The 12594-nt window shown below is 38.8% G+C and overlaps 1 protein-coding gene across 1 annotated transcript in view; it reads right to left on the bottom strand.

Annotated features, from left to right (window-relative positions):
* LOC111152088 (thiamin pyrophosphokinase 1) overlaps positions 1 to 12594 on the bottom strand; it is a 348477-nt gene that overhangs the window by 119692 nt on the left and 216191 nt on the right. The window contains exon 7 of the mRNA XM_022510396.1: positions 9198 to 9344. Coding sequence (XP_022366104.1) covers positions 9198 to 9344 — 147 coding nt within the window. The remainder of the gene's footprint in view (positions 1 to 9197; positions 9345 to 12594) is intronic.

Here is a 12594-nt window from a genome sequence, read left to right as displayed (position 1 = left end):
TGTGTGTGTGTGTGTGTTTAAGGAAGCTCCAAGCCCTGCATGGAGCCTAACACAGGGCTTGAACTTTCGACCCTAAGATCAAGACCTGAGCTGAGATCAAAAGACAGAAACTTAACCAACTGAGCCACCCCGGCGCCCTGCACTCACTGTACTCTTAAAACAAATTTCTGAATTTTGTGGCTTATTCTTCTGGCTTTTCCACTGAACTATGAGCAGTAGAACAGAAGCTGTTTGCTTTATTTCCACATTCTCAGTGCCTACCACAGTATCTACTACATAACAGGTGTTTGAAGAATGTTTGTTGATGAAATATTCTATGCTTTAAATCAACAAAAGAGAACGCAATACCTATAAAATAAACTCTGTGAATGTGTGCCTTAACTTCTTAGTTACATAAAATTAGTTTAATTAAACATGGATAAAACCATAAAGGAAATATTTCTATGGCACTCTAAAGAGGACATTAGAGCACTTAGAAAAATGAGAATTGTATAGCTCTAGGATTTTGTTGTCTTATTGCTCATTAAAATGTCATGTTTTCATAATAACATAATAAGACTAACACAATGTTCTAAACAAGATAGGTTTTGGTTTATAATTTTAAAACGCCCTGTAGAGGAGGAAGGGGAAAAGCACACAGAAGAAGAGAAGGAGAGAACGGGCGCAGAAACATTTTCCCTAGAAAGCTGGGCAAGGTTTGAAGTGAAACGAGGAGGATGCTTCGGGAAGATGTGTGTCTGTATGCATTCCACATGCAGAAGCTGCTGCCCTGGAAAATCAGAGCGGATAAGCCAAAGTAAGAGAGTGAGTAATGCAGACGACACAGTGTGAAGGTAGACGGCTGAGGTCAGTCACTGAGTGGCAGGACTCTCCCAGAAAAGCAAGTTTAGGTGGGTGAATGGCAGAGGAAGGAATGGGTATTAGCACTTGTGGTTATGGAAGAGGAAAGTCACTCAATGCGAACAGCCCATCCTTGGAGAGGAGATGCCTGGTGGTCCTTTTCAGACCACTGTTGCCTGAGATCTACCTCATGGTTAGCACCCATTTTCTTTCAAAGAAACACTGTGTATGACTTGGGCAAATCACTTGACCTTCAAGTCCCTGCAATTCTTTATCCATAAAATGATCTTTAAGGTTTTATACAATTTACACTAATACTTAATGGTCCCATGCTACTATATAGTTTTGTTTTCTTTTTTTAAGCAGGCTCCACACCCAACCTGGAACCCATGGTGGGGCTTGAACTCACAACCCTGAGATCAACCCTTGAGCTAATATCAAGAGCTGGACACCAGACTGAGCCACCCAGGTGCCCCTACGATATAGCTGATATTCTAAGAATCTCTTCCCTGGTGCCGTCGCTGAGGAGGTGGTCCTGGATGTGTGTACATGTGGGTAGTCAGACCCACACCCTCAGTTCACAACAGAAACCACCATGCGTGACAAATTTACATCAGAGACATCCAGCTTCTGTCAGACTCTGAACATGTTTCCATCGTATTCATTACCAGCACGGCAAATGTCTGATTTATAAAATGTGAGAAATTTAAACAGCAAGAAATTGTCCTTGTGAGTGAAAAAACAACGACTAAGATCACGAGGAAGAAATATTTACAACATATTTAGAAGTTTGCTCAGGTGAGATAAAAAGTGATGGAAGTCTGCTCTGTAACCCCATTCCCCTGCATCAGATACCGGAATCCTGACTAGGAATCACTGAACAAGGTTTAGGATAATGTAAAAGGCATGCCTTATTAACTCTTGGACATCTCATTTCTTGGTCATAAATCCTATTAACTTGTATTACCAACTGCCATAAAACTTGCAGATAAAAGATAATTTATGCTCAGTGTACAGAAGCTAATGTTTCTGCACTCCTGAGAAGCACAGGACCAGAAAATGAGAAAGTACGTATGAGAAATCTGGAACCATCCACACTCTGCATGGCTAGCATGATAAACATGGCTGGGAGCACCTAAATGTCTTCATAAGGAATATAGCCTAACTAGTAATTGATACCAGTAGTGTTTCATGTCGAAAATGTCTCTCACTGGTTTCATAAAACCTCCTGCTCATAAAAGGTTATAAAGTCTTATTAAGAAGACATTTTGGAAAGTAAAAGAGAAATGCTTACTTTTAAGGGAGGAGCTATTATGCATTCTATTTTTAATTTTCTATTTGAAGGAAAGTTCAATCTGCCATTTTTAAAGTAAATGCTAACTACTTTCACTCATAATGGCAGTTTGACCCACAGTAAGTGAAATATGCCAAAACATAATGTAAAGGACATTATATATTCAAAATAAATGGGCTAAAAAATTCCAAACATTTTTCCATATGTATATAGACCCGGAACTACACTATCGTCCCCTTGTTTTAAAATTCAATTTGTAATAACCAAAATAAGTCACAGATAGGGGACTGAAGAGAGAACACAGATGAAAGACTAAGGTTTGGAACAACCTCTGTAACTCTAAGGGAGTGGCTTCTGGACGCACAGGTCAGCCGGCAGTGACCAGATCAGGCGATCGACAGAACTCTCATGAATGAAGGACGCTTACTTATTTACATAACAGTCTCAAGAGAGACTCACATGTAGATTATTACAGAAATGCTAGGATAATTTGAGGGTTTAGGTGGCTCTTTAAAAAAGATCAAAAAAAGCACATTTTAGTCCCATGGTCTAAGGCTATCATTGCCACTTAATAGACACAGGCGACATCCCTTAGCAAAGCACAGCACCAAGACATTTTTATCAGTCCTACCAACAGGTCCCATAACCTGTCTCATCCTCCTGCTATTATCTTTAATTTCAGAAAATCTATAATTATAGAACCAATCCAGAAAACACTGTTCTCAAAAATAATACTCAAAATAATTAACATTCACACTGATTTTCACCACTTTTGAAGTATTTTAGCAAAGCTCAAAGGTAATCTCATTCAATTTCCTTAAATGATAAAAATTCTTGAGGTATGTAGATTTTTTTATACTTGAGGGAAATTCAGAGTCATTTTTAATTTAGGTGAACAATGAGGTGGGATATACCTTTACAGTGTACACTAAACTCATCTTATTTTAAAATATTGTGGAGCATAATTACATGCATACACACACACAACTCTAAACACACACAAACTGCCCACTCAGTAAAACACTGTTCATGGATAAATACCAGCCTATGAACTATAACTTGTTTAAGAGTTTGATATTTGCAAAAAAAAAAAAAAAAAGAGTTTGATATTTGCTATCCAAAATCTATAAAGAACTTACTAAATTCAACACCCAAAGAACAAATAATCCAATCAAGAAATAAGCAGAAGACATGAACAGACATTTCTGCAAAGATGACATCCAGATGGCCAACAGACACTTAAAGAGTTCTCCATCACTCGGCATCAGGGAAACACAAATCAAAACCACAGTGAGATAATACCTCACACCAGTCAGAGTGGCTAAAATTAGTAAGTCAGGAAACAACAGATGTCGGTGAGGATGTGGAGAAAAGGGAATCCTCCTACACTGCTGGTGGGAATGCAAGCTGGTGCAGCCACTCTGGAAAACAGTAGGCAAGTTCCTCAAAAAATTGAAAATAGAGCTACCCTACAACCCAGCAATCACACTACTGGGTATTTACTCTAAAGATACAAATGTAGTGATCTGAAGGGGCATGTGTATCCGAATGTTTATAGCAGCAATGTCCACAATAGCCAAACTATGGAAAGAGCCTAGATGCCCATCAACAGATGAATGGATAAAGATGATGTGGTATTATACACACACACACATGATGGAATACTATGTGGCCATCAAAAAGAACCCAAAATCTTGCCATTTGCAATGACGTGGATGGAACTAGACGGTATTATGCTGAGCAAAATAAGTCAATCAGAGAAAGACAATTATCATATGATCTCTCTGATATGAGGAATTTGAGAGACAGGGTAGGAGACCATAGCAGGTAGGGAGGGAAAAAATGAAAAAAGATGGGACCAGGGAGGGAGACAAACCATAAGAGACTCTTAATCTCATGAAACAAACTGAGGGTTGCTGGGGGTTGGTTGGACGGATAGGGTGGTGGGGTCATGGACATTGGGGAGGGTACGTGCTATGGTGAGTGCTGTGAATTGTGTAAGCCTGATGACTCACACACCTGTACCCATGGGACAAATAACACTTTATATGTTAATTAAAAAAAACAAAAGAGTTTGATATTTGCATGTTAGGCCACTAACCCCAAGAAAGAAGAAAGTAGTGTAGTGGAAAGTATAGAGTCAAAACGCTTTGCTGTGTGACTGACATAACTATCCTGCTTTCCTCACAGAATTGCTATGAAGTTAAAATCAGATGCTTCTTGTAAAAGTTCCAAAATTATCTTCCTTTCTGAGAACAGCTATTTATTGACTTTCAATTAAAAAATACATTTTAAAAGTTTCAAACCATTCTTTATTCGGCACTGAAGCACACCAGATTGATTTTCTTGGGCCCTAGTTCCACAATATTTGAAAACGGTTTCAATTTAAAGTTACGAGGCTTCTTCTGTCCATTGTGATTGTGATTGTGATCAGTCCTATTAATTATGAACAGTAACTGTAGACACCCTTTTTGAATATCTCCCCAAAACATACACACTGCCTAACACAGATGTATGCTCTAGCACATGGATAACATCACACATAGTTCTATGAAAACACACATGGCAAAGTCAGTTCAGTTCAATGATCTGAGTCCCACTTCTAGAATGCAAAATGGTTCTATGCACTAATTTTAGTATAGCTTTCAATTACTTTTTGGTGTTAATCACAGTTCATAAGTATATAATTAAAACTGCTTAAAAATATGGCACACTATATAAGATTGGTTCATATCCTAAATCCTCAAACATACTCATTTTGACTTTTGTATTTATACCAATAATTGTCTTAGTGTTCTCTTACTAAAAGCAGTTGAAAAGCTGGGACCTTGTATGTGTCTCTCGGGAGATTTTTTTTTCCCCCTTAAGATTTTACTTACTTTTTGGGGGATGGTGGGGAGAGAGGGAGAGAGAGAGGAAGACCACAATCTGGGAAGATTTCTCTAGAACTAGTGCCAAAGAGGAGCAAAGCCGGCACCGTTAGTCCCACAGGTGAGGTCTATGCTAAATACTGTCACTCCTCTACATGACAGAGGGTATGACTGTGCAGGAAGTTTTTGTCCCACACTATATAATAATTATTTTCTTAGGACAGGTAATTTCCCAGTTATTTCTTTTCTTTTTCTTTTTCTTTTTTTTAAGATTTTATGTATTTATTTGACAGACAAAGATCACAAGTAGGCAGAGAGGCCGGCAGAGAGAGAGGGGGAAGCAGGCTCCCTGCCAAGCAGAGAGCCCGATGTGGGGCTCATCCCAGGACCCTGGGATCATGACCTGAGCCGAAGGCAGAGGCTTTAACCCACTGAGCCACCCAGGCGCCCCCCCACCCCCAGTTATTTCAATGAGACAAAAGCACAGTATCACACAAAGACTCCAGGAGGCATTGTTTTGGAGAATGTAGACTATGATACAAAACTTTGTTGGGAGAACTGAGGATTCTGTTTTAACAATTAATTAAAGTTTAATATATTTTATAAATGAGGAAAAAAGTATTCTCCTAGAAATTATGTAGGGTCATGATCCAGACTTTCTTCCCAAACTTCAGTTTCTGGCAGTTTGAGAGAGACAATGTTCTGTGTTCACACAGTAGTTCCTCTCCCTGGGCCACGGCCTTATTTTCCTAGACTGCCTTGCAGTGGCCTGGGGAGTGTCACTGTGTCCTCCACCAAAGGTGACAGAGGACAGAGCTGGCCGTGGTCTTTAAAAACATGCAGTGCCACTTTCTAGCTATCTTTTTCACAGATGCCACAATTTCTTTCAGTTGACTTAGATACAAAATGGAGGATGCCGCCCAGACCAGACCAGATATTCCACTCTGATACGCACTCAGATATTCCACAGATAATCTCGGGTAAGCCTCTGAGATTGCGGGTTAATTACTCCTGTAACGTAGGCGGGGTAACACCGTACTTACCGAAGCAGTATGACAAATTAGTACCCTGACTAGCTTAATAAAAAGTGCTAGAAAAAAATTAAAGAAATCTTTTAAAAGGCATCAAACATCTGTTTTTTTGTTTGTTTGTTTGTTTTTTTAAGGGTACTCAGAAGCCAAAAACTAAGGTTGGACTGAAAAAGAAAACCAAATCTAACGTTCATCTTTGAAATAGTTGGTGTTTACCAAAGCAGACGAACTTGAGCTTTGGTTTCCAGTCATCAAAGTAGGGAAGGTCATCAGGAGACGAGGCCAAAGGCCCGTCCAGGGTGGGAGTACAAAAGGAGACTGCACCATGTAAAGCAGAGACTTCCAGTGGGAGAGGAGTACAAATAACACTCCCGCCGGACCACTAGGAAAACTGCCGACCGAGCCCCGGCACTCTGCAGCTGTCAGAAAGTCTCCACAGCTGTCCTAAGTTGTTAATGCCTACAAATAACAGGGCTGGGAGTCTGCTCTAAATTCTCCTTGGATTCACTTTTAACTCACACTTCAAATAATTCCCACAAGTGAAGCTCCCAGGAATATAAGGTCGTGGCCAAAAATCATCACACACAAAAGGAATCGAGGTTACAAAATATAAAAGTGAAAGTGAATACAAAAGACAGTGGATTTATAAAGACCACAGGTTTTAGAATTATTCTAGACCATAAAGTATGACAATTATGTTTTAAAGAAAGGTCTTGAGGGGCGCCTGGGTGGCTCAGTGGGTTAAGCCTCTGCCTTCGGCTCAGGTCATGGTCTCAGGGTCCTGGGATGGAGCCCCACATCGGGCTCTCTGCTCAGCGGGGAGCCTGCTTCCTCCTCTCTCTCTCTGCCTGCCTCTCTGCCTACTCGTGATCTCTGTCAAATAAGTAAATAATTTTTTTTTTTTAAAAAAAGGTCTTAAAAAAGTGAGTACAGGACGAGCATATAAGAAAGAAGAATCATGGCAGGAATTTAAAGCTCTGCGGATGCTTTTAGCAGCAAACAGACCCAGCTGAAGCAGAAGAGCGGCATGGAGCACACGTGATGACCTTCAGAATGCAGCCCAGGGAGGTTAAAACACAGACAACATGAAAGAGAAGTTTGCAGATACACATGGTACAACTGCAGGATCTTAACTACAATTAATTGGAGTTGCTAAGGAAGGCAGAAGAATAGTGCCAAAACAGTCTTTGAAAAACTAATGGCTGGGTTTTCAACAGACAACAGACAGCAACCTGTCGTTGGAGGAAATCCCCGGAATCCCAAGCTGAATGCATCTTAGGAAGTCCACCATGGTCCACATTACCACGATGGTACAGAACACCAAATGCACTGACCAATTCTTAAGGGCAAAAGTCATTTTTCAGATGTGGCTTTTTCTACCAGTTAATCTTCCATTTTTTACTTTTTAAGAATTATTGTACTGCAGCTTCAACTAACTGGTTATCTGTTCACTAGAATATCTACCTACAGCCAAGTTACAGGTGACTACTTTAGCAATCATACCATCAATTCGATATAAAAAGCTCAATGATTTATCATGGTAGAAAGTTTCACGCTTCAGAAATTGTTAGAAGATTAATAGGTATTTAACAAACACATAATGAGAAATCTAAGAAGCATATCTGCTCATGTCATACGACTAAGTGAAATATTTTAATGACTTTCCATTCCCTACAGCAAAAACGTCCACACTCTACTGTGCAGAACTCAAGGCTCTTCATGAGCTAAGTAGTTTCTAGTTGCATCTTCTAGTATTTTCCATACTGCAGATCCTACGACATGCCCTGTGCCTCTCTCTTTCTTTCGTGGCTCCTTCTGCCTTGCATGGCTTCCTCACCATCTCCCACAGCAAACATCCACTCATTCTAGAAGATCCTGTTCCAATGTAGCCTCAAGAGAATGAAAATCAGGCATTTTGTCTCTTTAATTGGCTGCCACATCCCTGGGTAAGTAAATGCCTGGCATATAGCAGGATAAATATCTGTTGAATTAACTGAGTGAATAAAATGTGAATGCCTGAGTGGGCTTTCCTTACTACACTTATGACCAAATCATATAATCTTTCATCTCGTTTATGTACCAATTTTTTAACAGTGCTTTATGTTTATGTTTTTACACATGACTTCTTCACCAGACATGTGTTAGAGAGCAAAAATCACATTACTAGCTTTCTTAGCCCTCAACTGCCTAGCAGAGCAATGAACAGCAGGCACTCCGAAACTGTTTGTTGACTAAATAAATGGACAGTATGGAGTTTGAAAACTGAATTCTTCAGCTCTCTTTTCACATCTCATAGGAAGTGTTCCAGAAAGATAGGCAATGCAAAGAACAAGGAAAAAAAAAATGCAAAGCTGGCTGAACAACAGGGAGCATGCATTATATCCACTATATTAACCAAACAACAATTTTTAGGTAATGACATGCTACAGATGGTAGATAGCAGATGGGGTAGAAGCAATGCTGGAAGCAGTACATTACAATGAGAGGCAAAAAAGAAGAACAACTGTCCACTATCTTCTAAAAATGTTACCAGATGATTATTTTTCTAGATGAACTCACTGATCAACCTTATAAAACTTACTTAATAAGAATTCTGTTCTAAGCACTATGTTGATAGAAATCTCCTCGATATTCATTATGGGAAGTGAATGACATGATCATTAGAAATTTATTCTGAGGCAGTGAAATTAATAAGCAGGCAATCTATGAAGAGTAAAAGCTAAAGATTTTCTTTTTAGTGCTTAACAAAATCAAATCCAGTTTCCAATTATAACAACACTGAAAATATATGAGAATTCCATTTGAAATATTTGCCAAGCTTTGTGTTTCCTCTGTTGAGATTTTTCTCAAGTGGCATTCACATTCAGCTGCTCAAAATGCAAAAGTGTTAAATTTAATTCTTAGTCAATTTAATTAAAAGTTACAAGATTTTTTTTTTCTGGGCATAATAAAATGAAAACTTTGAGGCTTCTCCTGTACATGTTTGCTGTTCCATGCTCTGAGGCAGTAGAACAGGGTAAACACAAGTAGGCCAACATGATCAACTTCACTCATGTGTCAACTTCAAAGACACACAGTAGGCTCGTGTTTTCTGCAAGTCTACTTGAATGTTAAAAGTTCTGTGGAAGCAAAGTGCTGACATTATATTTACTCTTCACTTACTGGTTGAAGCAGGTAGATGAGAGATTCCTCTTGGATTATTATAATTGGCACAGGAGTGATGCAAGTAGCTTGGAACAGGGTGCTCACAGATGCCATAATCTGGTCAAAACGCCCACCAAGACCTCCCAAGGTCACAATTACATCTACCTAAGCAAGGCAAAGCAAAACTGAAAGTCACACATTTAAAGTATTTTCAATAATTAAATAGCATCTAACAATGAAAAAGAGCTTCCAATACTATATTTTCTGTGATAAGCCACAGAGAAATGGTAGATATAATTTCTTTTGTTCAGATGAAGGATTGAAGTTACTTGTTTAAAGTTGCATAATTGGTGAGAAGCAGTCACAATTCGAGACCATTCTCTTTCAAGTATAAATTTTGTTTTTCCCATCCGCCTGTTGACCTGGAAAACTAGTCAACTCTTCCTTTACAAGTCTGTTTATGTGTTCCTTCCATTTGGAATCTTCCCTGACTTCGCAGCTGGTGCCTCTCCCATCCACCCCATAGCATATCCATGGGCTCTTCTTATAAATACAAAGGTTCATCACCCCACTAGAATTCAAGTATCTTGAGAACCTATACCATCTTTTTATTGAGCCTAGCAATATTGCCTAAACTTTCAGGTCTTCATTTTTATGTTCATGTGCAAAAATTGGATAATATTTGCCAACTGATAAGTTTGTTGTGGGATTTAAATGAGGTACTCAAAGGAGTTCAGTATAAAGCATTTAGAACATGTTCATGACATAGTGATTCTTTAAAAATTATTAGCTATTACTCTCTTGCCATTTGCAATGATGTGGATGGAACTAGAGGGTATAAGGCTAAGTAAAGTAAGTCAGAGAAAGATACCATATGATTTCACTCATATGTGGAATTTAAGAAACAAAACAGATGAACATAGGGCAAGTGAAGGAAAAATAAATTAAGATGAAAACAGAGAGGGGAGCAAACCATAAGAGACTCTTAACAATAGAGAACAAACTGAAGGTTCCAGATATTTTTATGCCAATACAGCTTTATGTTATTTTCCCTTTTTTAAAACAGATGAGGATTGCTAGAGGGGAGATGGGTGCGGGGATGGGATAACTGGGAGATGAGCATTAAGGAGGGCAGAGGATGTGGTGAGTACTAGGTATTATATGCAACTGATAAGTCATTAAATTCTGCCCCTGAAACTAACAGTAAAGTATATGTTAACTAAATTGAATTTAAATAAAAATTTTAAAAATAATAAAAACATTAGCTCTTATTCTACCACCATATTATTTTTGGTATTATTACAGTTATATGTTTTTAACATTTTTGTTATTATTACCTATAGTTTGATATGTTATTTTTCCACCACTTAACACTTTCAAGATAGCATTTCCTAGAACTAAAGTATAATTTATTTAAATGTTCCCCTGTTGCTGAAAAAGTATTTCCAGGATTTTAATATATATTATTACTTTGCTGCTTTCCTTCTATAGAAGGCAAAGGGTAAAGATGAGTTGTGGGGAAGTAAAAGAGAGCGGAGGAACCTTCTCCTGAATAAAGCAGCCCATAGTGGGCTTGAGAAGAGAACATAAGGCACTGCCTCCTCCCATGACCCTACGCACCTTCTTCTATACTCATCCTAATCTCATAATGTATCAACAGAGTCAAAGTGGATATAGTCATTATGGAAGAGGAAGGACTGAAGCATTTGAAGTAGCACAAGAAAACCTTAAAAATAATAAAAATGGACTGTAATAATAATCATTCCATCTGGAATAAAAAAGAAATTGCTTAAAAGTAGGGAGTATGTGGTTGTTAGGTTTTTAAAATAGTTCATGAAAAAAAGCTTAAATAAGATTTTGTCCATAAAGATGCCAAGGTTTTAAAAGAATAACCTTAACCAAGCACCCATATGACCTGTACATTTCCTAGAAGAGTAAGTGGTATGAAGTCCATGAAGCCAAAGGCTTCATGGTCCCACTGTGTTTCTCTGGTCCCACTGTTAATCGTGCCTAACACATTGAAGAGAGACAAGTGTTTCATGAAAGAGTAAGTGAAGACACTGCAAGAAATGACACATCACTTAAGGAAGAAATAGCTTAATTGCTATATTGTGGGAATACGTAAATCAGAATGGGTTTCCATAAAAAGACAAAAGGCAAATTATACAGAAGAACCAAGACATCTGAAATGAGTTTTCTGACTCTATCAGAATGTAGGGAGAATGGGAATTTTTACTTTGGATAAGATACTTCATGTCAAAGCTAGAGTTTATTAAGACCCATACACAATACTGGTTTTGGAGATCTTTCAAGAACTCAAAACATTAGACTCAGCGTCCAAGAAGAGCACGCAACCTAGGAAGCACGTATTACTCTGAATACATAGACAGAGACAGGGACCTCTGTTAATCTTCAGAGCAAGAGGGTAACTTGTAAGCAATTAGGCTTAGGCCTGCTGAGGAGACTGCTTCTGTTTGGGGGAAATGGCTTCTAATCTTAACTAAGAGGACTTATTAGTAAGGCCACTCCAGACCAGTGGGGAATAGGTCCAGAAATTATATACCACCTCAGAAAAACTGAAGAGAATTTGCTTTAAACTGAAGAAAAAAAAACTCAAAGTTAGATATGAAATATAGCAAAATTGCTAAGGCTCTAGTAAAAAGCAAATGGCATATTCTTATGCACATAATCCTAAATTCACATCAGAAGCAAGGTCTAGTGAGAGTTTATTCACTATGCAGACTCTGGAATCCCTTTTTTAGGGTCTCAATTTTTCATTACTATACTCTAAGCCTTGAGCGATCCCATAACCTTTAAGAATGAAATTTAATCCCCCTCTTCTGCACTGGGGTATCATGATGAATAAGCAGTATCTGTAGATCAGTGATTGAATTTTTCAGAATAGAGAAGCCCCAAGATTACTTCTCATCACGACTCATTCTCCCTACAGGAAGTATTTAGCAAGACTGATTAAAAACATTAGAGGATCAATGGGGGCTGCAGGTAGGGCAGCGGGAGGGTCAGCCTGGGAGGTTTCTGCAGCTCTCTGGCGCTAGCTCTAAGTAGGACATCTGGATATTCACTGAGAGAGACGAGAGACAGACACCACCCCTGCACATTTACATAGGCTTTACAAGGCTAGATTTATGTGTTTAGGACTACAATGCCACTGGGACAGCGTTTAATCCGAAACAGACCATTTGTAGACTGCCAGGGTGACTATTCTGTGTGGATCCAAAGCCTTGTGCATTCATTTCTAATATCACCCCGTATATTTTGTATTTTTAAAACTTTGTATTTCCCGAGGCTTCAACATCTTCAGACAGACTGTGAGCACCTGGCCCAGGAAAATAGGTTCACAGGTGATAAGTCTGGTCCCTGCCACAAGTTTCCCCTTCTTGCCCTCCAGACTATG

This window comes from Enhydra lutris, unplaced genomic scaffold, assembly GCF_002288905.1.
Source record: "Enhydra lutris kenyoni isolate GAN:26980312 unplaced genomic scaffold, ASM228890v2 scaffoldscaffold27, whole genome shotgun sequence".
Taxonomy (NCBI): Eukaryota; Metazoa; Chordata; class Mammalia; order Carnivora; family Mustelidae; genus Enhydra; species Enhydra lutris.
The sequence above is the reverse complement of the archived record's forward strand: the minus strand, read 5'-3'. Positions and strand labels throughout refer to the sequence as shown.